At 44.7% G+C, this 21,547-nt stretch overlaps 1 protein-coding gene across 2 annotated transcripts; it reads right to left on the bottom strand.

Moving 5' to 3' along the window:
* Positions 1 to 3,172: 3,172 nt before the first annotated feature.
* GATA1 (GATA binding protein 1) lies at positions 3,173 to 20,751 on the bottom strand. 2 transcript variants are annotated; one of them, XM_044268286.1, is made up of 6 exons: positions 20,587 to 20,751; positions 12,302 to 12,489; positions 6,022 to 6,372; positions 5,436 to 5,578; positions 5,008 to 5,133; positions 3,173 to 3,868 (listed from the first exon to the last, which is right to left on the bottom strand). In XM_044268286.1, the coding sequence occupies exons 2-6, from the start codon at positions 12,477 to 12,479 to the stop codon at positions 3,557 to 3,559; spliced, it is 1,110 nt and encodes a 369-aa protein (XP_044124221.1). In that variant the 5' UTR covers positions 12,480 to 12,489; positions 20,587 to 20,751; the 3' UTR covers positions 3,173 to 3,556. The 2 variants fall into 2 exon arrangements, with proteins under 2 accessions (XP_044124221.1, XP_044124220.1); XM_044268285.1 differs by having other exon boundaries at positions 5,436 to 5,581; positions 20,587 to 20,749.
* Positions 20,752 to 21,547: the final 796 nt, after the last annotated feature.

Below are 21,547 nucleotides of genomic sequence, written 5' to 3'. Positions count from 1 at the left end.
TGGCGTTGCCCACATGGTCTCCAGACCAATCTCCAGCTATTATTGCATCCGAGACAAAAGCGGCACTCATCACTGAAGAGAGCAGACTTCCATTCCAGCCTGCATTTCCGTCTTTCTGGGCACCATGATAGCCTTTGAGGGTGGTGGTGTGAGGTTAGTGGACACCTGTAGCTGGACGTCCAGCTTGTAGCCCAATGTTATACAGATGCCTTCTGGTGGTTTGTGTAGACACTGTTTTCTGCCCTAGGCTTGGGATGTGGCTCCCAATTTCACTTGCAGTACAGAATGGATCACTATGCTCCATTGTTCAGACGATCCATCCGGGCACAGGTTCTGCACCTCTTGCTGTCCTTCCAGTTCGTAGTTCTCTCAACCAACAGGACTCACAGCGTTGACCAGTTCTGACATCTCGGCCTAGGCATGGGAACTGGTTCAGTTACTACAGTGTATTTAGCATTTGGCTATGCGCTTCCTGTCCCGTCCCAGTGGTCATGTGAGTGCAGGAGCTGTCGGGTCTTCCACAGACCTCGATCAGCTCTGCACTGAGGATGTACAGCGCTGTATTTAGCTGTACAGTCTCTCTGGGGGGGGGGGGGGTGTATTTCCCCTGTAACTGGGGCTACTATGTCAGCCTCAATTACAGGAGAAATCAATGGTGGGGGGAAAAAAAATGTGAAGTTAAATGTCCCCCAGAGGTCTTGTATGACCTTATGGGGGATGCAAAGTGTTAAATAAAGAATAAAAACCATAAAATGTTTAAAAAAAAAAAAGGTTTTACATGTAAACTTACATAAAATGACATTTACAAAATGATGCCAACATAAAGTAGACATATGGGGAATGTTAAGAAATAAATGTTTTATGAGGTATCACTTTCTGTTTTAAAAGCAGAGAAATGAAAATTTTGAAAAATGCAATTTTTTTAAATGTTTTGTAAATTTGGGATTATTTTATAAATAAAGGTGAAATATATTGACTTAAATTTACCACTGTCATGAAGAACAATGTGTCACGAGAAAACAATCTCAGAATGGCCTGGATAAGTAAAAGCGTTCCAAAGTTATTACCACATAAAGTGACACATGTCAGATTTGCAAAATTAGGCCTGGTCAGGAAGGGGGAAAATGGCCCGGATGTGAAGTGGTTAAAAATGTTTAATACATCCATGCCCACACTATATATATATATATATATATATATATATATATATATATATGCTGTGCCCCTGTCAAAGACAAAGATTATTCCATCCTGAAGTAAATAAAAAAACAAGGTGAAGGCAAACCTGAAAAGGAGTTGAGGGGATCTGGTGAAGCAATAAGGAAAGTCCAGCTCTTCACTGTTTAGGGTGTTGGGAGAGTACCTCACTTTGCCTGTTCACCTTTGGTCTATTTTTCACAAAAGGAGGGATTTGTGAAAGATAGGTTTTTATATATATTGTGAACATCCTGTACTACACACTTTTGTCCACAAGGTGGCATCTAACCAGCTGTGTGAGCCTCTGTACATTTCTGTAGGGAGAAGGTTGAATGCTATTTGCAGTTTTCTAATCTACCTATGAACTCAGAGTTGAAGTTGCTGAAACCACTCCTATCAAGTTAAGGAGCCAAGTCTTTTCTTAAGGAACACCCCTTTTGTGATGTAATTTCTGCTATTTAAGTGAATGTATCTTAAATAAAGTTCTCTTGCTTAGGGGGATGAGAAGATCTTTTAATGAAACCAACTTGTGTATCTGGTCTCATCGACTTGATCAGATTTTTGAGGTTTTTGAGGTTTTACGTGGCCAAAAACTCTGCTTTCAATCTGGCTTTTATGCCACTCCCATTTGTCACAGATTGGAGCTAGGTGCTGGAAAATTTCACAGGACGCCTACTACTTTCTTGATTTGCATAACCTTACGGCTTGTCCTTGGTGCTTCAATTTCAATGTTGAGGAGTGCATAGGTGGTGGATCCACCAGCAATCCAGTGACTGACCCCTATGGGTGCGCACTAAGGGCAGACATGTTGGGTTTGAACCCGTCTGAACTGTACACTGCTATACATAGCTTCCCTTCTTCATTGCACGCTTACATTCCATTAATCCATCTGTCGGGAGTCCCTGGTAATCTGGCATCTAACACAAGGGAATTGTCTGGTGATTGAGAGCTGCCTTCTCGCCAGCAGCGGGTCGTGTCTTTGTATTCCGAATCTTCCAACACCGCCAGTACCAAACATGCCAGATTATTGGAATTCTGAGATATGTTCCAGCTATGTAACTTCTTAGAATGTGTGAGGGAGATTTATCAAAACTGGTGTAAAGAAACCAGAGCAACCAATCAGATTCCACCTTTCATTTTTCAGAGCTCCTTTGGAAAATGAAAGGTGGAATCTGATTGGTTGCTGTGGGCAACTTAAGCCAGTTCTACTTTACACCAGTTTTGATAAATCTCCTCCTTAGCCCAAATAATACTGAACTTCATCAAATGGTTGTGTTCTGGGGTCACATACTGCTAGCTGTATGAGGGTCCATTCACACGTCCGTATGTGTTTTACGGATCCGCAAAACACGGACACCGGCAATGTACGTTCCGCATTTTGCGGACTGCACATCGCCGGCACTCTCATGGAAAATGCCTATTCTTGTCAAGAATAGGACATCTTCTATTTTTTTGTGGAATGGATCCGGACAGCACATTCCTGTGTGATACTGTCTGCTGAGCTGTGTATCTAATCCTATCCTGTGTGATACTGTCTGCTGAGCTGTGTATCTAATCCTATCATGTGTGATACTGTCTGCTGAGCTGTGTATCTAATCCTCTCCTGTGTGATACTGTCTGCTGAGCTGTGTATCTAATCCTATCCTGTGTGATACCGCCTGCTGAGCTGTGTATCTAATCCTTTCCTGTGTGATACTGTCTGCTGAGCTGTGTATCTAATCCTGTCCTGTGCGATACTGTCTGCTGAGCCGTGTATCTAATCCTCTCCTGTGTGATACTGTCTGCTGAGCTGTGTATCTAATCCTCTCCTGTGTGATACTGTCTGCTGAGCTGTGTATCTAATCCTCTCCTGTATGATACTGTCTGCTGAGCTGGTGTATCTAATCCTCTCCTATGTGATACTGTCTGCTGAGCATAGACCCCCATTTCATTATACCAGTCCTCGGGACCAAACTGTGATGGGGAGGATGAGAAATCACAAGAGACATATTTTATTGTGCATTCTGGGAATAAAAATGAGACATCTCGAGGGAGAAGTCTCTGTAACCCGGGGCAGTGTCCGGCCCTCTGTCTCTATCTCAGCCCCCCCACAGTCACATCATAATACACCCTATAATCACTCCTGTTTTGTAATATACTGTTTTATAAAATACATATACAGAGAGCACGCGGCTGATAAATGGTAAAATGTCTGTTTTCTTCTGCAGGCTCCAGGGGGACGAGGTAGTGGGGTGCATGAGGGAGGATACCATTATAGCTGAAGATGGCTCGTAAAAAGTTGTGTATAAATGAGAAACCCGACAGACCCTGCTCATCCTTGGTCCACACGTAGAAGAAGCTGTAGGAGATGCCCTGCTGTTTAGCCGAGAGCAGACGAGACCCCCGATAACATATGGGGTGTATAAGTGACATGTGGAGGTGAGTGATGGATCCTTGGAGGACTAATCAGGTGATGAGGAGGAGGCGAACAAGGCATTAAGTGTCCCATAGAAGGTATCTGGCCAGTCAGAAGGATGGGTCTAAACGGGTACATGGCTTGATCTTCCAGGCCGTTCTGGAGAGGTTCAAAGAGACCATCCAAGGGCTGCGGCTTCTTCTTCTTGGACTTGCTGCTCACTTTCCGGTTACGTGTCTGGATTCCTTCCTTCTTCATGGTTAAGGGGCGGTTCACCTGAGATAGAAAATTGTGGTGGTAAAACTAGACAGAGAAACAGAGAAGCCCCCTGAAATCGGACTTAATGTATGGTAAAACCACTCCCCCATTAAACCCAGAAATCAGTAGTCTTCTCGTTAAAAATTCTATCTTGTGTCATCTCAAGCATTGGTGGCATACTGCAAGGATATGCCACCAGTGTCTGACTGGTGCGGGTCCCACCTCTGGGACCTGCACCTATTTCTAGAACAGGGACCTCAAAGTGAAGGAAAGTGGGTGCATGCGCGGCCACCCTCCATTCACTTCTATGGGACTGCAGAAAATAGCTGAGCACTGGTTCGGCTATTTCCGTCAGCCCTGTAGATGTGAATGGAGTAACCGCCCTCCGTCTGGAGTGTGTGGCCGTCCGAACACCGCCCCCCGTCTGGAGTGTGTGGCCGTCCGAACACCGCCCCCCGTCTGGAGTGTGTGGCCGTCCGAACACCGCCCCCCGTCTGGAGTGTGTGGCCGTCCGAACACCGCCCCCCGTCTGGAGTGTGTGGCCGTCCGAACACCGCCCTCCTTCTGGGGTGTGTGGCCGTCCGAACACCGCCCCCCGTCTGGAGTGTGTGGCCGTCCGAACACCGCCCCCCGTCTGGAGTGTGTGGCCGTCCGAACACCGCCCCCCGTCTGGAGTGTGTGGCCGTCCGAACACCGCCCCCCGTCTGGAGTGTGTGGCCGTCCGAACACCGCCCCCCGTCTGGAGTGTGTGGCCGTCCGAACACCGCCCCCCGTCTGGAGTGTGTGGCCGTCCGAACACCGCCCCCCGTCTGGAGTGTGTGGCCGTCCGAACACCGCCCTCCTTCTGGAGTGTGTGGCCGTCCGAACACCGCCCTCCGTCTGGAGTGTGTGGCCGTCCGAACACCGCCCTCCGTCTGGAGCGTGTGGCCGCCCGAACACCGCCCGAACACCGCCCTCCGCCTGGAGTTTGCGGCCGTCCGAACACCGCCCTCCGCCTGGAGCGTGTGGCCGCCCGAACACCGCCCTCCGTCTGGAGCGTGTGGCCGCCCGAACACCGCCCTCTTTCTGGAGTGTGTGGCCGTCCTCACACCGCCCTCCAGCCGAACTAAATCCATAATATAGTTAAAATTTGGACCTACGGTATGTCAGGTTCTTACATTGTGCAACTTAAAATACAGGCCGCAGGCGTTGCAGACGGGGTCACCACTCATGTTCCTTCTCCACAGGGTGGTGGTGCTTGTGTGACAGTTGCTACATTGGGTCCCAGCCCTCTTGCTGACAATCTGCAAAGTAGAGATAAGATCAAGATGGTTGGAGATACCTTTGGGATATTTTGCAAGTATTACTGAGAAGAATGGTCCTTTACCACAAATGTCATGACTACTCAAACAGACTGAGCCCGGGGGCTTGACAAAAGGTACAAGAATCATGATGATAGACGTCCATTATGTTACAGACAACTTCCTTAGACTCGGGTTGTTTTCTAACTCTCTTAAGCCATATTTCTTGACTTGATGTTCCACTTTTTAAATCGGTCTATGGCCTTAATTGTATCCATGGGTTGAGCCTGCTCAGTGTTCCTTACCAGACGTTTCTTTGGCCGGATCAGTGGACGGTTCTGCCCGTTCATCTTGTGGTAGAGGCCGCAGGCATTACACAGATAATGGCCGCTGATATCCCGTCTCCACAGCGGGGTCACCGTGGCTCCACAATTCACACACTCTCGATCTTCTAGTGGACATATAGGGAAAAGTACACATGAAAGGCAGAAGACAATCTCTGATAACCATCAAGCTGCTACCCCCATACCTGTAGTGTGACATCGCCACCAGAGAAACCCAATACCTATCCTGTTGCCTTCAATGCAATTACTACACACCAACATCTATAATTCTATATCATCCCCAGTGCCATTAGAACACCCCATAATCTGTTCTTCACTTTCTCCATATCTATAATCTGTATAATATATATCCATGTCTATATCTTCTGTCACCCCCACTATAGCCACCATTAAATAGTCCATTGTCAATGTCCTACCTCCTATTATTGCACTGTGTAAACCTCGGTAAGCTATTACTTCCCATTACTCCATTAATGCACTGTCCTCCATACTCTGTGTCCTCATTCTTTAGCTAAATCAAAAAGTTGTAGGATGAGTAATAAAATACCTGCTGGTTGGAAGAGACTGTTACTGAAGTCCTGTGGAGACCCGAGATATCCCATCTGAGACATAACTTCACTGTTCGGACTTCGTGAATCCAATGACACAAGGTCACCGTTCAACGGGCTCATTCTCTCCGTCTTTAATGTCTCCAAAAATTTAGGGCTCCCATCATGTTCTGCTGATGGTGCTGGACCCAGTAGCAATGGTACAGGAGAATACAATGGGGGAGAGGTAAGGGGCCCTAAAGGAGAAACTGTCGATGTGTACAATGGTAACGTACTATACGTTTTCCCATAGGTGGTCAGGTTGTGGGGAAATCCAGAACTGTCAGCCCAGTGAGGATAGGTTTGTTGCACTGCAAAAAAGATAAAAAATCCAAAGTGTATTTTCCATGGTTTTTTTTCAGTCTTCACCTTTAAAATACTGCCCTGTACTCCTATGTACAAGAATATAACTACTATAATACTGCTACTATGTACAAGAATATAACTACTATAATCCTGCTCCTATGTACAAGAATATAACTACTATAATACTGCCTCCTATGTACAAGAATATAACTGCTATAATACTGCTCCTATGTACAAGAATATAACTACTATAATACTGCTCCTATGTACAAGAATATACCTACTATAATACTGCTCCTATGTACAAGAATATACCTACTATAATACTGCTCCTATGTACAAGAATATAACTACTATAATACTGCTCCTATGTACAAGAATATACCTACTATAATACTGCCTCCTATGTACAAGAATATAACTACTATAATACTGCCCCTATGTACAAGAATATAACTGCTATAATACTGCTCCTATGTACAAGAATATAACTACTATAATACTGCCTCCTATGTAGAAGACTATAACTACTATAATACTGCCTCCTATGTACAAGAATATAACTACTATAATACTGCTCCTATGTACAAGAATATAACTACTATAATACTGCCTCCTATGTACAAGAATATAACTACTATAATACTACCTCCTATGTACAAGAATATAACTACTATAATACTGCCTCCTATGTACAAGAATATAACTACTATAATACTGCTCCTATGTACAAGAATATAACTACTATAATACTGCCTCCTATGTACAAGAATATAACTAATATAATACTGCTCCTATGTACAAGAATATAACTACTATAATACTGCTCCTATGTACAAGAATATAACTACTATAAAACTGCTCCTATGTACAAGAATATAACTACTATAATACCACCTCCTATGTACAAGAATATAACTACTATAATACTACTCCTATGTACAAGAATATAACTACTATAATACTGCCTCCTATGTACAAGAATATAACTACTATAATACTGCCTCCTATGTACAAGAATATAACTACTATAATACTGCCTCCTATGTACAAGAATATAACTACTATAATACTGCTCCTATGTACAAGAATATAACTACTATAATACTGCTCCTATGTACAAGAATATAACTACTATAATACTGCCTCCTATGTACAAGAATATAACTACTATAATACTGCCTCCTATGTACAAGAATATAACTACTATAATACTGCCTCCTATGTACAAGAATATAACTACTATAATACTGCCTCCTATGTGCAAGAATATAACTACTATAATACTGCTCCTATGTACAAGAATATAACTACTATAATACTGCTCCTATGCACAAGAATATAACTACTATAATACTGCCTCCTATGTACAAGAATATAACTACTATAATACTGCCTCCTATGTACAAGAATATAACTACTATAATACTGCTCCTATGTACAAGAATATAACTACTATAATACTGCTCCTATGTACAAGAATATAACTACTATAATACTGCCTCCTATGTACAAGAATATAACTACTATAATACTGCCTCCTATGTACAAGAATATAACTACTATAATACTGCTCCTATGTACAAGACTATAACTACTATAATACTGCTCCTATGTACAAGAATATAACTACTATAATACTGCCTCCTATGTACAAGAATATAACTACTATAATACTGCCTCCTATGTACAAGAATATAACTACTATAATACTGCTCCTATGTACAAGACTATAACTACTATAATACTGCTCCTATGTACAAGAATATAACTACTATAATACTATACCCGCCACTGGATATAGAGCACATATATTGTCGGTTCTTTATAAAATCCATGTTATAAGACACACCGTACAGTACCTCTCAGATAAGCCGCTGATGCATATCAAGTGCATTAAGCACTCTAAGGCTGGGTTCACACCTGAGCGTTTCTCAAACGCGCGTTTTACGCGCGTTTTTTGTAATAGTAAACGCGCGTTTGACGCGCGTTTGTGTGATTGACTGCAGTGTCCTATGGCCACAAACGCGCGTCAAAACGCCCCAAAGAAGCTCAAGTACTTGATTATGCGTCAGGCGTTTTACAGCGCGATCGTACGCGCTGTAAAACGCCCAGGTGAGAACCATTCCCATAGGGAAGCATTGGTTTTCATGTGTTGAGCGTTTTACAGCGCGTTTGAACGCGCTGTAAAACGCTCAGGTGTGAACCCAGCCTAAGACTACTTTCACATCCGCAGCCTGGATGCCAGCGGGCTGTTCGGCAGAGAGCAGCCTGCCGGAATCCTCCGGAACTGGCACTGGCGGATGCAACCGGAATGCCCCCATTAACTGCATGCTGCGGTTTGTGCCCGGCCGATTCCTGGCATTCGCTACTGGAACTGGCGCCGTATCGCAGTGCCGCAGGGGTGAAAGTAGCTTTAGTCACAGCATATCGACAGAGGCTCCAAGTAACTTATATAGATCAGGCGAGGATCGGTTACATAAATCAATTACACTTGGAAGGTTAACCCTAACTCTCCTGTGGAGTAGCAAGGATAAAGTAAGGCACTGACAGTATTATAAGAGATAAAAACAGCTACACATGCACAGATCAACGAGGAAAAAACTATTAAAGGGGTTATCCCATCTTAGACAATGGGGGCATATCGCAAGGATATGCCCCCATTGTCTGATAGGTGCGGGTCCCACCGCTGGGACCCGCACCTATAAGGAGAACGGAGCAGAGAAAGTGGAGGAGGGCGCACTGCGCATGCGCAGCCGTCCTCCGTTCATTTCTATGGAGCCGCCGAAAATAGCCGAGCGCTGGCTCGGCTATTTCCGTCGGCCCCATAGAAATGAATGGGAGCGTTGGCCGCGTATGCGCGGTGCGCTCCCATTCACTTCAATAGGAGAGGTGGGGAGCTGCGCCTGGTGGTGGTCGGACCCTGGGAAACCCGGGGTCCTCCAGCCACAACTCTCCCCGGCTCCGTTCTCGTTGTAGGTGCGGGTCCCAGAGGCGGAACCCGCACCTATCAGACAATGGGGGCATATCCTAGCGATATGCCCCCATTGTCTAAGATGGGATAACCCCTTTAAGTAATAATGCAGGATGAAATCTTGTTTTGTGTTCAGGCCCATGGGAGCACGCGTATTTAACTTACACATCCAATGGGCCTCCTTACTGAAGAGTTTACAGTGTAGGTCTCCTCTAATAGATGCCATCACTGTCTCTGTACCCCGAAACCCTAAACGTCCCCATCGTGTTTGTGCAGTATGTGGCGTGACACTGCTGAGGCATGCCGCAGCCTTCTCCACATTTACAGCGTCTGATAAGTGTCTTGAAACTCTTATCTTCAGTGGGCCCATGTCGCACCCCACATACCGCACATTACAGGATTTATATGTAATTAAAGGGGTTGTCCCACAAAAATATTGCACAGTTTTCAAACCAGCGCCTGCATCTGAATAGTTTTGTAATTGCACGTCATAAAAATTTTGCATAACCAGTTAGATATTCCATAAAATGTATCTGTATAGCGCCACCTGCTGTTTGTTCTTTTTCTATTTCTCTGTCCACCTAATTAAGGTGGACACACATGCTCTTTTTAATTCTTCAACTGCCACCCTGAACTGTGATAGGGACAGGGCTCCAGCAGAAAAGACACGCCCCTAAGGGTACTTCCACACTTGCAGCAGGGGATTCCGGCGACGAAACTGCCTGCTGGATTTGGCAATCCGGACGCAAACGGTTGCATTTGTGACACGGATCCGGATGCGGATCTGTCTCACAAATGCATTGCAAGACCAGATCCATCTTTCCAGTTGTCATCTGGAAAAACTGATCCGGTATTTTTTTCCCTCATTTTTAAAGGTCTGCACATGCGCAGACTGCAAAACCGGATCCGTTTTGCCGGAACACTTGGGGCCGGATCCGGCAAAGAGAGAAAACTGCAGTATGCTGTGGTATTTTCTCCGGCCAAAAAACGTAAGAGGGACTAAACTGATGCACCCTGAATGGAATGCTCTCCTTTTAGAATGCATTAGGATAAAACTGATCATTTTTTTTTCCGGTATTGAGCCCCTGTGACGGAACTCAACACCGTAAAAGAAAAACGCTAGTGTGAAAGTACCCTTAGCTGCAGCAGAAAGGTCACTCCCTTGAGATTTAGCAGAGCAATGAATGTGGAGATCTCTGGACCCATGTGAGGTACGGAGCTGGTTCTAGATTTGTTAGAAAGAGATTGTCATGTCCTATATGATGTCTGATTTACATTACTCATGGGATAACCCCTTTAAATATCACAGGGCCACCTTATTCAACGACACTTTGAGTGTTAGGGTTCATTCAGACGGCCATAAGTGTTTTGCAGTCCGCAAATTGCGGATCTGCAAAACACGGATACCAGCCACGTGCCTTCTGCATTTTGTGGACCGCACAGGGCCAGCGCTAAATAGAAACGCCTAATCTTGTCTAGGATTGTGGACAAGAATAGGACATGCTCTATATTATTTGCGGGGCCATGGAACGGAACTACAGATGGGGACAGTACACGGTGTGCTATCCGCATCTTTTGCGGCCCCATTGAAATGAATGGGTCTGGACCCGTTCTACAATTTTGCAGACCCAGAACTACAGCCGTCTGAATGAGCCCTTACAGTGGATTCGGCGTTTCATTTTTTGCTTTGAACCGTTGGATGAGGAATGATACCTTTGTTACACTGTAACAGGTACATCCGGTATGTCCGCATTTATATGTACCTATAGATATGAGCCGGGTCCTGTTCACACTATAGCTTTTTTTTTTATCCCTGAACAAACCGGGGGACAATAGTTCTCCCAACATTTTAGCTCTGGTGTGGCACATGCTGTACGACATCTACAAACCCTGGTTAACAAATGTGAAACGGGCAAATATTTCTTAATAATTTGACAAACATCCTGAAACTCCAAAGTATGGGAAGCGGAAACGAACTACAGATGGGAGGTTTGATCATTACGCGTATTCTTACCAATCCTGGTGGGCAACAAATCTAGACTAATAGGGCTGTATTACATTACGCGATGAGGCAGGCAAGTGTCTGGGAGGTAGGCGTTCCTTCCCGGCAATCGCCTGCTCGTTAGTGGAGAAGAGAGCTGGTATTACAATTAAAGAGGTTGGCACATCTCATACATTGGTGGCATATGGCTAGGATATGCCACCAACGTCAGATAGGTGCGGGACCCGCACCTATGTCTAGAATGGGACCCTCGAAGTAAATGAGGGCGCACCACCCATGCGAGGCGTGAACTCTCCATTCACTTGTATGGGAGTTCTATAGAAGTAAATGGGAGTTCACCAGTGCTTGGCTATCATGTAGAAGTAATTGGAGGGTGGCCGCTCTTGCGTGGTGTGCCCTTGTTCACTTTGGGGGTCCCGTTCTAGAGATAGATGTGGGTTCCAGAGGTGGAACCCAAACCTATCTGATGTTGGTTTATGCTACCAATATGAGAGGTGAGCCAACCCCTTTAATTTAAAGGTGGATTGGATCCGTAATACCTAAATAGAAAATAAGATTTCATCCTGCATTATTAATTATAGTTTTCTTCCTCGTTGATCTGTGCATTATTTTATGTAGCTGTTTACATCTCTTGTAATAATGTCAGTGTCTTATGTTATTCTTGTTACTCTACAGGAGAGTCAGGGTCAACCCTCCAGGTGTTGCTAATCAATTACCGTAACTGATCCTCCCCTGGTCTATGCCGATATGCTGTGATTAAGTGTTCTTATTGCATTAGAAACACTTTGGAAGCCTACGTGAGAGGTACTGCGTGTCGTATACCTTTGGATTTTATAAAGAAACAACACTAAAAACACTAAAAACCTGTGCTCTATAAGATATATATATACTGCCCCGCCCCCTATAGACAAGAAGGAATAGTGAGTGGCGGCTGGGCTATAAGATTAAATCCACCTACCTGACGAATGACGGAAAGCGGTCACCTCGCGGCTGGGGACAGCTCCACCATACTGAGACGGGCTACTGTCGCTGCCCAGGTTGTAGAAGAAATCATGCTCCTCGTTGCTTTGAGTGATGTGGGAATCTGAATACTGGGCGACAGGCTCCTGGCTCCCGGACAGAGATGTAAATTCCATTACTGGGCACCTGGGTTACAACACAATATACATGTGGGTAAGTCATCATTCACTTTCCTGCCATCAGCCATGAAGAAGAAGTCTTTCTGCTTCATTGCTGGCCTCTACAGAGTAAGGCTGGGTCCACACCTGAGCGTTTTACAGCGCGTTCCTACGCGCTGTAAAAACGCTCTACAGGCAAGAACCAATGATTCCCTATGGCAATGGTTCTCACCTGAGCGTTTTACAGCGCGTACGATCGCGCTGTAAAACGCCCGACGCCCCAAGAAGTACAGGAGCTTCTTTGGGGCGTCTTGTCGCGCGTTCCCGTACATAGACTTCCGGGAACGCGCGACAATGGGCGTTTGCATACTACCGGAGCCGCGTATGTGAGACGCCCGGAGAATCACGCATACACAGCGCTCAGGTCTGAACCCAGCGTAAAGAGCTTGCAAGAGGAGACGGGCAGGGAAGTGACAACTGCCTTAAACTCATTTCTGGCCTGCAAAAGTAGTTGTCGCTTTTCAAACCCTTTCAGTCACTGTCATGTCTACACCATCACTTCTATAATACTGCCCCCTGTGAACAAAAATGTAATGGTTGTTATACTGCCCCCTAGTGATAATATCATTGTAATTACATTGCCTACGTGTGGACAAAAATATACTACAGACAAATGCACAGCAGGGGATATATGCAGTGTCCGATTGTACCTCCTCACCTGACTTGTCACTGGTGTATGGGTGTCTGCATATCTTAATTTGGGGAGCCTAGTGGCAAAGAATCCCATCTGTGGTCTGTTGCTTAGGGAATCAGGCACACGTGCAAAACACGGATACCGCCCGTGTGTTTTCCGCATTTTGCGGAACAGAATGTCCTTCCCTCTATAGAACTGTCCTATCCTTATTCCGGAAAATAGAAAAGAATAGGACATGTTCTATATTTATTTATTTTGCGGGGCAACGGAACGCACTTACAGATGCGGACAACACACGGAGTGCTGTCTGCATCTTTTGTGACCCATTGTAGTTAATGCGTCTGCATCTGACCCGCATAAAAAAAAAAAAAAATGCAGATCGGATGGAGACCAGACCAAAAAGACGTTAGTGTGCATGAGCCCTTAGTCTTTAGGACTCCAAAGATGAAGCAGTGCGCCTGCTGTCCAAGGTACTGAACCCTGCAGCAGCTTACACAGACCTGGCGCCACATCCGCCTCCTTCACAGATCCTGAGTGACAACCACTGATGGCCACCATTACAATGCCCATAGGGGTGGGTCACCCAGCCTCCCATAGATCATGAAGGGCATGTATATCATCTGCACTGACATGTCGACTTATAATCTACCTGTTCTGTAACTGTCACATGCACCAGGTGGATCTGGATGAACACAGGTATGCGAGTGCTGCAGTGAATGGAATTGTGGGAGGTCACTGCTGTATCTTTCTCAGATCTATAGTAACAGGGGTAGGCAGCCTACGGCACTCCGGAAATTACAACTCCCAGCATGCATACTTCCACTGCTCTTCTCCGAACTCTCATAGAAATGAGCTGAGCATGCTGGGAATTGTAGTTTTACAACAGCTGGAGCGTCGAAGGTTGCTGGACCTCTGCCCTATAATAACCTTATCCATATGTTTATCCATGAGAGCTCACACAGTGATCTCCACCCAGCTTTCCCAGGCTCCTGAGAAGTAAATCTGCCTTGTAATCTAATTATCAACCTCGGCGATGACTTATGTCACAGCAGCGGCCATATTCACACCCAGCCTTTCCAGGAACAGATACGACTAACAGTGAGTGATTTTTTTCCCTATCTGTCGGTGGAAATGACCTTTAGTTATCCAGATGTAATGATTCATATGTCACGTCGCCGGGGTCTGCCCGCACTTTACACCGCTAGCGATTAGTCGGTGAGTATTGCCCGTCACGTACTGTACGAAACAAAGAATAAGAAGTTTTACTCTCTGAAAGTACGATAAAAAACTAAAATTTCTTCCGTTACAGGAAGTCAGATCTTGTTTCCTTAAAATGAACTTATCAACCCGAGATCTCGAGAGCAATGTCAAAATACTGGTCAGTCCTCGCGTCATATGTCAGTTGCCAGATGTACACACAGATTAGAGTATATTATTCCTGGGGCGCTTACATCCCTTCTGCAAGGAGCAAAGATGGAGGAAGAGTGGCCCGAGGCTGACGGGGATGACTGGAGAATTGCTTAAATGTAGATCGGCCTCAGACAACCAATCCCAATCCACATTTCAGATTCCCGGACCGTTTTAGAAAGTATAAACTGATCTCTGATTGGTTGGTATAATCCCTTCCACTCTTCAGCTCCTGAAGGTTCCTCAGAGCTCCATGAGTAAGAATGGCTACTTTCACACTTGCAGCAGTAGAGATCCGGCAAGCAGTCCCATCGCCAGAACTGCCTGCCGGATCCGGCAAAACGTATGCCAACTGATGGCATTTGTAAGGCTGATCAGGATCCTTATCAGTCTGAAAAATGCCTGATCAGCCAGAAAAATGAATTGAAATGCCGGATCCGTCTTTCCGGTGTCATCCGGCATTTATTTTTTTCACCTTTTTTTTGGTCTGTGCGGACGGATCCAGCATTTTGAATGCAGACTCCAGCACCAATACAATTCTATGGAGAAAAAAAAAAAAAAAAAGGACGGATCCGGCATTTAGGGTCCATTCACACGTCCGTTGTTTCTTTCCTGATCTGTTCCGTTTTTTGCGGAACAGATCTGGACCCATTCATTTTCAATGGGTCCTGAAAAAAATCGGACAGCACAATGTCTGATTTTTTTTCAGGACCCATTGAAAATGAATGGGTCCAGATCTGTTCCGCAAAAAAACTGAACAGATCAGGAAAGAAACAACGGACGTGTGAATGGACCCTTAGGCAAGTCTTTAGTTTTTTTGTCCGGAGATAAAACTGTAGCATGCTGCGGTTTTATCTTTTGCCTGATCAGTCAAAAAGACTGAACTGAAGACATCCTGATGCATCCTGAACAGATTGCTCTCCATTCAGAATGCACGGGGATAAAACTGATCAGTTCTTTTCTGGTATTGAGCCCCTAGGACGGAACACTATGCTGGAAAAGAAAAACGCAAGTGTGCAAAGTACCCTAATGGTAGCCCCTTGTAGTGGCCGAGATAACTGGGGAGGGGAGGAAGCGGCGGAAAAACATTTGAATTACCTCCCTGAAATATATAAAATGATCAGGTATGTTGAAATCCAACAGCCCAGTCCTTGTCCCCCCTGATTTCTGCCAGTCAGAGGATAGTCGGAGGCCCCCCATAAACATTAGATCAGGGGTCAGCCACCGCCGGCACTCCAGCTGTTCTGAAACTACAACTCCCAGAATACTCCTTTTACTTCTGTGGGAGTTTAAAAAAAAACAGCCCAGCAAGTGTGCATGCTGGGAGCTGTAGTTTCACAGCAGCTGGAGTTGGTCGGCTGATATAGGAGGGTTTAGCTAACCTACATCTAATGTGAATGGCCAACTTAAAACACAGCATTCAGAGAGCGCAAGTACCCCAGGGGGTACCATACCACATGCTCAGAAGGTTCTAGATCGGTGGTCTCCAGCCTGTAGCAAGGCATGCTGGAATTTGTAGTTTTGCAACACCTGGAGTGCCACAGGTTCTAGATCAGTGTTCCTCAACTCCAGGCCTCGAGGCCCACCTAACGGTCAGGTTTTTAGGATTTCCTTAGTATTCAGCAGGTGATATAATTATTTTCAATACATCAGGATTTACCACAGGTATTCATTCTGTGGGATATTCTCAAATCATGACTGGTAGGAGGGCCCTGAGGACTGGAGTTGGGGAACACCGCTCTAGATCATAGGTAGATCGGACCACCAGGAATCCTCGATGTAGCGTTGGAGGCGTTCAGTCAGACACTGTCCTGTCTAGATCCCACTCAGGTTGGTGAAGCACCAAAGCCGTTGTTAAAAGAAATTTCACAAACTACGGGCATCATTTCAAAAGGGAAGTGAGAAGGGATCATTTCTACAAACCTCAAATTTCTAAGGAATTCAACTGAAACGTTTGGGTGAAAGGGTTAAACTTCATAAAACTGAAAACTACTAATTCCCATCTGAAACCAGAATAAAATGATTATTGGAAGACGTATTCCTCCCATGGCGTATACTGCGGGGGAGAAGGGGGCATATTAATCGAAACCCCACGTCAGTCACACACTGTGCCCTCAAAAACTGCACGTCTTCTAGCAATAAAGGACCGTGGACAAAACCTGGGATAAACCAGAGCAGCACAGAGGAAAAAGCTTCCTGTCCATGTGTGTATAAGGCTGAAATTAACCATGCAATTTTGAGGCAGTTTTACTTTTATGCAGATTTTTAAGGCTCTGTGGCACCTTCACCATCACTGAACTTACAGTCCCCGTCTGTCACATGTGCCGTGACTGACATCAGTGGTTATGTGTCCCCAATCGGCACATGACCCAGTAGTGTTTGCTTCTTGAGGACACGTCACCACAGAATCCACTCATTGGCTTCAGCAATGCAAGTGACCCTGTCCGTGTGGAGGCAGAGGAACCAGAACAGAGCTGTGGGGGGAGATTTAAATAAAACTCGTGGACAACCCTTTTAAAGGGGTTGTCCCAAAATATAAACGTATTCCCTCTCCATAGGACCCCCACCAATCAAAAGAATAGGGTCCCGAGTTCCCCAAATGAATGGGTGATGGTTGAGCACGCACACCTCCACTCCATTCATTCTCTATAGCCAATTACAGAGCTTAGCAATCTCCGGCAACCTGGTAGAGATAAATGGAACAGTAGTGGGCATGCTCGACCGCCACTCCATTCATTCAGGGTACTCGGGACTCCCGTTCTCATAATCGGCAGAGGTCCTAGTGGTCAGACCCCCATCAACCGGACACTTTTTACCTGTGCTTTCGATAGGAGACAACTATATACACACACCTTTAAGGTCCTGGTAGCACTGCAGTAAAGAAGATTACAAGGCAGGTATCAATATAAAACGGGCTTTATATACTGATATATAATTAGATATATACACTGGGGTACCGGGCCCCAAAGCAGAATGTCCCAAACCCCAAATAAAGGGCGCCATTTACCCAAACAGAAGAACCCTTTGGCAAATCTTTATTAGCTTTTCGCCCTAGCCCCAGCCTTCCTGAGAATGACCACCAAACTTCAGAACTCCACAATTGCACAGGTCTCCATTTTGAACAGAAAATATAGAAGAAGCCTCGTCAATGTTAGACATCTGGATGATCCAAAATCCATGGAGAAATGTTCAACTCTACTGATCCTGAGCCCTAGAGTATAATACGGGATGTAACTCAGGATCAGTACAGGATAAGTAATGTATGTACACAGAGACTCCACCAGCAGAATAGTGAGTGCAGCTCTGGAGTATAATACAGGATGTAACTGAGGATCAGTATAGGATAAGTAATGTATGTACACAGAGACTCCACCAGCAGAATAGTGAGTGCAGCTCTGGAGTATAATACAGGATGTAACTGAGGATCAGTATAGGATAAGTAATGTATGTACACAGAGACTCCACCAGGAGAATAGTGAGTGCAGCTCTGGAGTATAATACAGGATGTAACTGAGGATCAGTATAGGATAAGTAATGTATGTACACAGAGACTCCACCAGCAGAATAGTGAGTGCAGCTCTGGAGTATAATACAGGATGTAACTCAGGATCAGTACAGGATAAGTAATGTATGTACACAGTGACTCCACCAGCAGAATAGTGAGTGCAGCTCTGGAGTATAATACAGGATGTAACTCAGGATCAGTACAGGATATGTAATGTATGTACACAGTGACTGTACCAGCAGAATAGTGAGTGCAGCTCTGGAGTATAATACAGGATGTAACTCAGGATCAGTACAGGATAAGTAATGTATGTGCACAGTGACTCCACCAGCAGAATAGTGAGTGCAGCTCTGGAGTATAATACAGGATGTAACTCAGGATCAGTACAGGATAAGTAATGTATGTACACAGTGACTGCACCAGCAGAATAGTGAGTGCAGCTCTGGAGTATAATACAGGATGTAACTCAGGATCAGTACAGGATAAGTAATGTATGTACACAGTGACTGCACTAGCAGAATAGTGAGTGCAGCTCTGGAGGATAATACAGGATGTAACTCAGGATCAGTACAGGATAAGTAATGTATGTACACAGTGACTGCACCAGCAGAATAGTGAGTGCAGCTCTGGAGTATAATACAGGATGTAACTCAGGATCAGTACAGGATAAGTAATGTATGTACACAGTGACTCCACCAGCAGAATAGTGCACCCCCTCCCCTCAACCTCTCCAATATTAAAATCATTGGTGGTGCAGTGCGCCCCCCCACCCCAATATTAAAATCATTGGTGGCAGTGGCCACAGGGTCCCCTCCCCCCCTCCTCATTGGTGGCAGTTCTGATTGGAGCTCCAGCAGTGTAATCCTGGGGCTCCGATCAGTTACCATGGCAGCCAGGATGCTACTGAAGCCCTCCATGGTAGTCTCCCTGCTGCTGTGTGCACTATGCACAGAGCAGCAGGGAGAGTGTAAGGTCCTATTCACCCTAATAAAGCTCTATCAGGGTGAATAGGACAAGGGATTGAAAGATTCCAGGTTCTAGCCCCTAGGGGGGATAATAGTTATTAAATAAAAAGTAAAAAAAAAACAAAACAAAAAAAACATCAAAATATTACGGTAAGTATAAATCACCCCCTTTCCCAATTTTACATATAAAATAAATAAACAAATAAACATATTACATTTTGCCACGTCTGAAAAGTCAAAACTATTAAAATATTTTTTTAAATGTCCTATGCAGTGAGCACGTCACAAAATTTTTTTTTAATGAAAACTATGTGATTCGCCATTTTGTCCCCCCATAAAATAGGATAGGACTGTTCTATTATGGTCCGGACGTTCCATAAAATGCGGAATGCACCCTGCTTTTTTTTGTGTGGTATCGAGTATCGCAATACTTTTTTATGGTATCTAAACAACCCTAATTGAGACCCTATGACGGATCTAAATACCGTAAATTAGAAACGCTAGTGTGAAAGTAGCCTTAGTTGTACCCTCAACAGATTATTATATCAGGTTCTGTCAAGAGTTCTGTACAGATTGCAGAACGCACACGGACACCATCAGTGTTCTGCGGATCCACGATTTGCGGACTGCAAAACACACAACGCTCGTGTGCATGTAGCCTTAGTAAGAGATCAGTTACTGCTATACTCTTTTCCCCCTTCACCACCAATCACTAGGATAAGCCAGACCTCGGTATGTTACAATTTGAACATAAAAAAAAAAAAAAAAAATAAATAAAAAATGCATCTCCCCCCCCCCCGCCAAAAGAATGGAATAAAAATGTTACAAAAAAAAGTCATATGCAACTCAAAGCAGAGAACTGCAGCTCACTCTGCAAAAAAAATGAGCCTGTATAAAAAAATAAAAACATTTTTTTTTACTAAAAAAGTTTTTACAATTTTTTAAAAGTAGTAAAACATAAAAAAAAACATATAAATGTGACATCTCTGTAATCGTACTGATGCGCAGAATAAAGTTAACGCCAGTCAGTGTAATAAAAACTAAACCCAAAAATAATTTGCAGAACTGCAGGTTTTCTCTTTTGCCATTCCAGCCCACAAATATATAGATATATTTATTTATTTTTGAAAGTTTATCACTACATTATATTGAAATACAACCTGCCCTGCATATGGCTACATAGACACAACTGGCTTGGTGTGTAAGGGGTTATTTTGGCCAGGTGCAATCCATACAATCTGTAGTCTATGGACTGACCGATCCAGTGTAAGTGACAATGATATTGATATTCCATTATTCCACCTGTAGGGAGGGGTCTCCGAATGAAACTTTTTGGGCGGCTGGTCTATAACGGAAGGAGCAGTAACATCAGCGTCCACTTATCGTGCATATCTATAGATGTAGCAGAGCAGGATTTGTCATTAGGGGCAGTGCATGGCGATATCGCTATGGAGTGCATATGGGCCCAGCAAGTGAGATGACAATTTCAGCACTGCTACATCTGTCGTGCTTCTAGATTTCCTTTTAGGTATAGATGTGTGTGAAGGAACTCACCTCGTGCTGGACAACAAGACGCGTTAAGTTTCTTTCTTCACCCCAAGTCTCTTTTTGTCGACCTCCCCCCCCGATGTACCGTCACCCCTTTAACCGATAATCCTTTCCGTGCGTAATACTTGTCACTAATAGTGCAGACACTACACCTCCTCTCTCCCTGACACCCTTATAGTCACTAGTCCTATGACACAAGCAGGTCCCTCCCGTTGCCCCGCCTTTGCCACTATTTGAGGGTAGGGAGGCACCCACCGAAATAATATAGGGTCGAAGGCGGCCTCTGAATTTATTATATACAGTATTATATATATATATATTTATTAGCATAGTATAAGATTTTAGACGGTCATCATTGTGGTGAGGGTACATCAAAGAAGGTCACATTCTGCCATCCTCTGCAGTGTGGAAGGGGTTAACTGATATTGTCTGGGAATGAGGAGATGGGTTTTATCACTTCTGCGAGATCTGATGAGAAACGGAGCACGTAGACTTGTCCGAGGAGCTGACTCTCACCTCTAATGAATGAAGCGAGCGCTAAGGGATTTTCCATATAAATTCAGGCTGACTGCCCATTAACCCTGGTCTGGGCTTATAGCACACATTTTGCAAAGCAAAAAGAAAAAAAGCTGTTTGTATGCGTTTTGGAAAGTGCATTTTTTAAGCTGCTGGGCTTTATGGGGGTCAATCCTTAACCCCCCCCCCCCCCCCCAATTGTGGATGCAATGAGGGGTCTCATATCTCATACACAGGAAAGGTTAAGGATGTATAATAATGGGAAGAGTAATATATGACGATGAGTTATGGATATGCTGTGACGGTAGGGGGTACAGCGGGGGGCACACATTAGGCTGGCAGCGCCCCCCCCCGTCTTCTTCTGCTCTCTCCCCATTGTCCAGCTGTGTGCGAGTTCACCCGCGGCTCCCTCCTCACATCACCACAACTCCCTCCTCTGTGTAACTGATGT

This window comes from Bufo gargarizans, chromosome 9, assembly GCF_014858855.1.
Source record: "Bufo gargarizans isolate SCDJY-AF-19 chromosome 9, ASM1485885v1, whole genome shotgun sequence".
Taxonomy (NCBI): Eukaryota; Metazoa; Chordata; class Amphibia; order Anura; family Bufonidae; genus Bufo; species Bufo gargarizans.
This window is presented reverse-complemented; position numbering and strand designations above follow the sequence as displayed.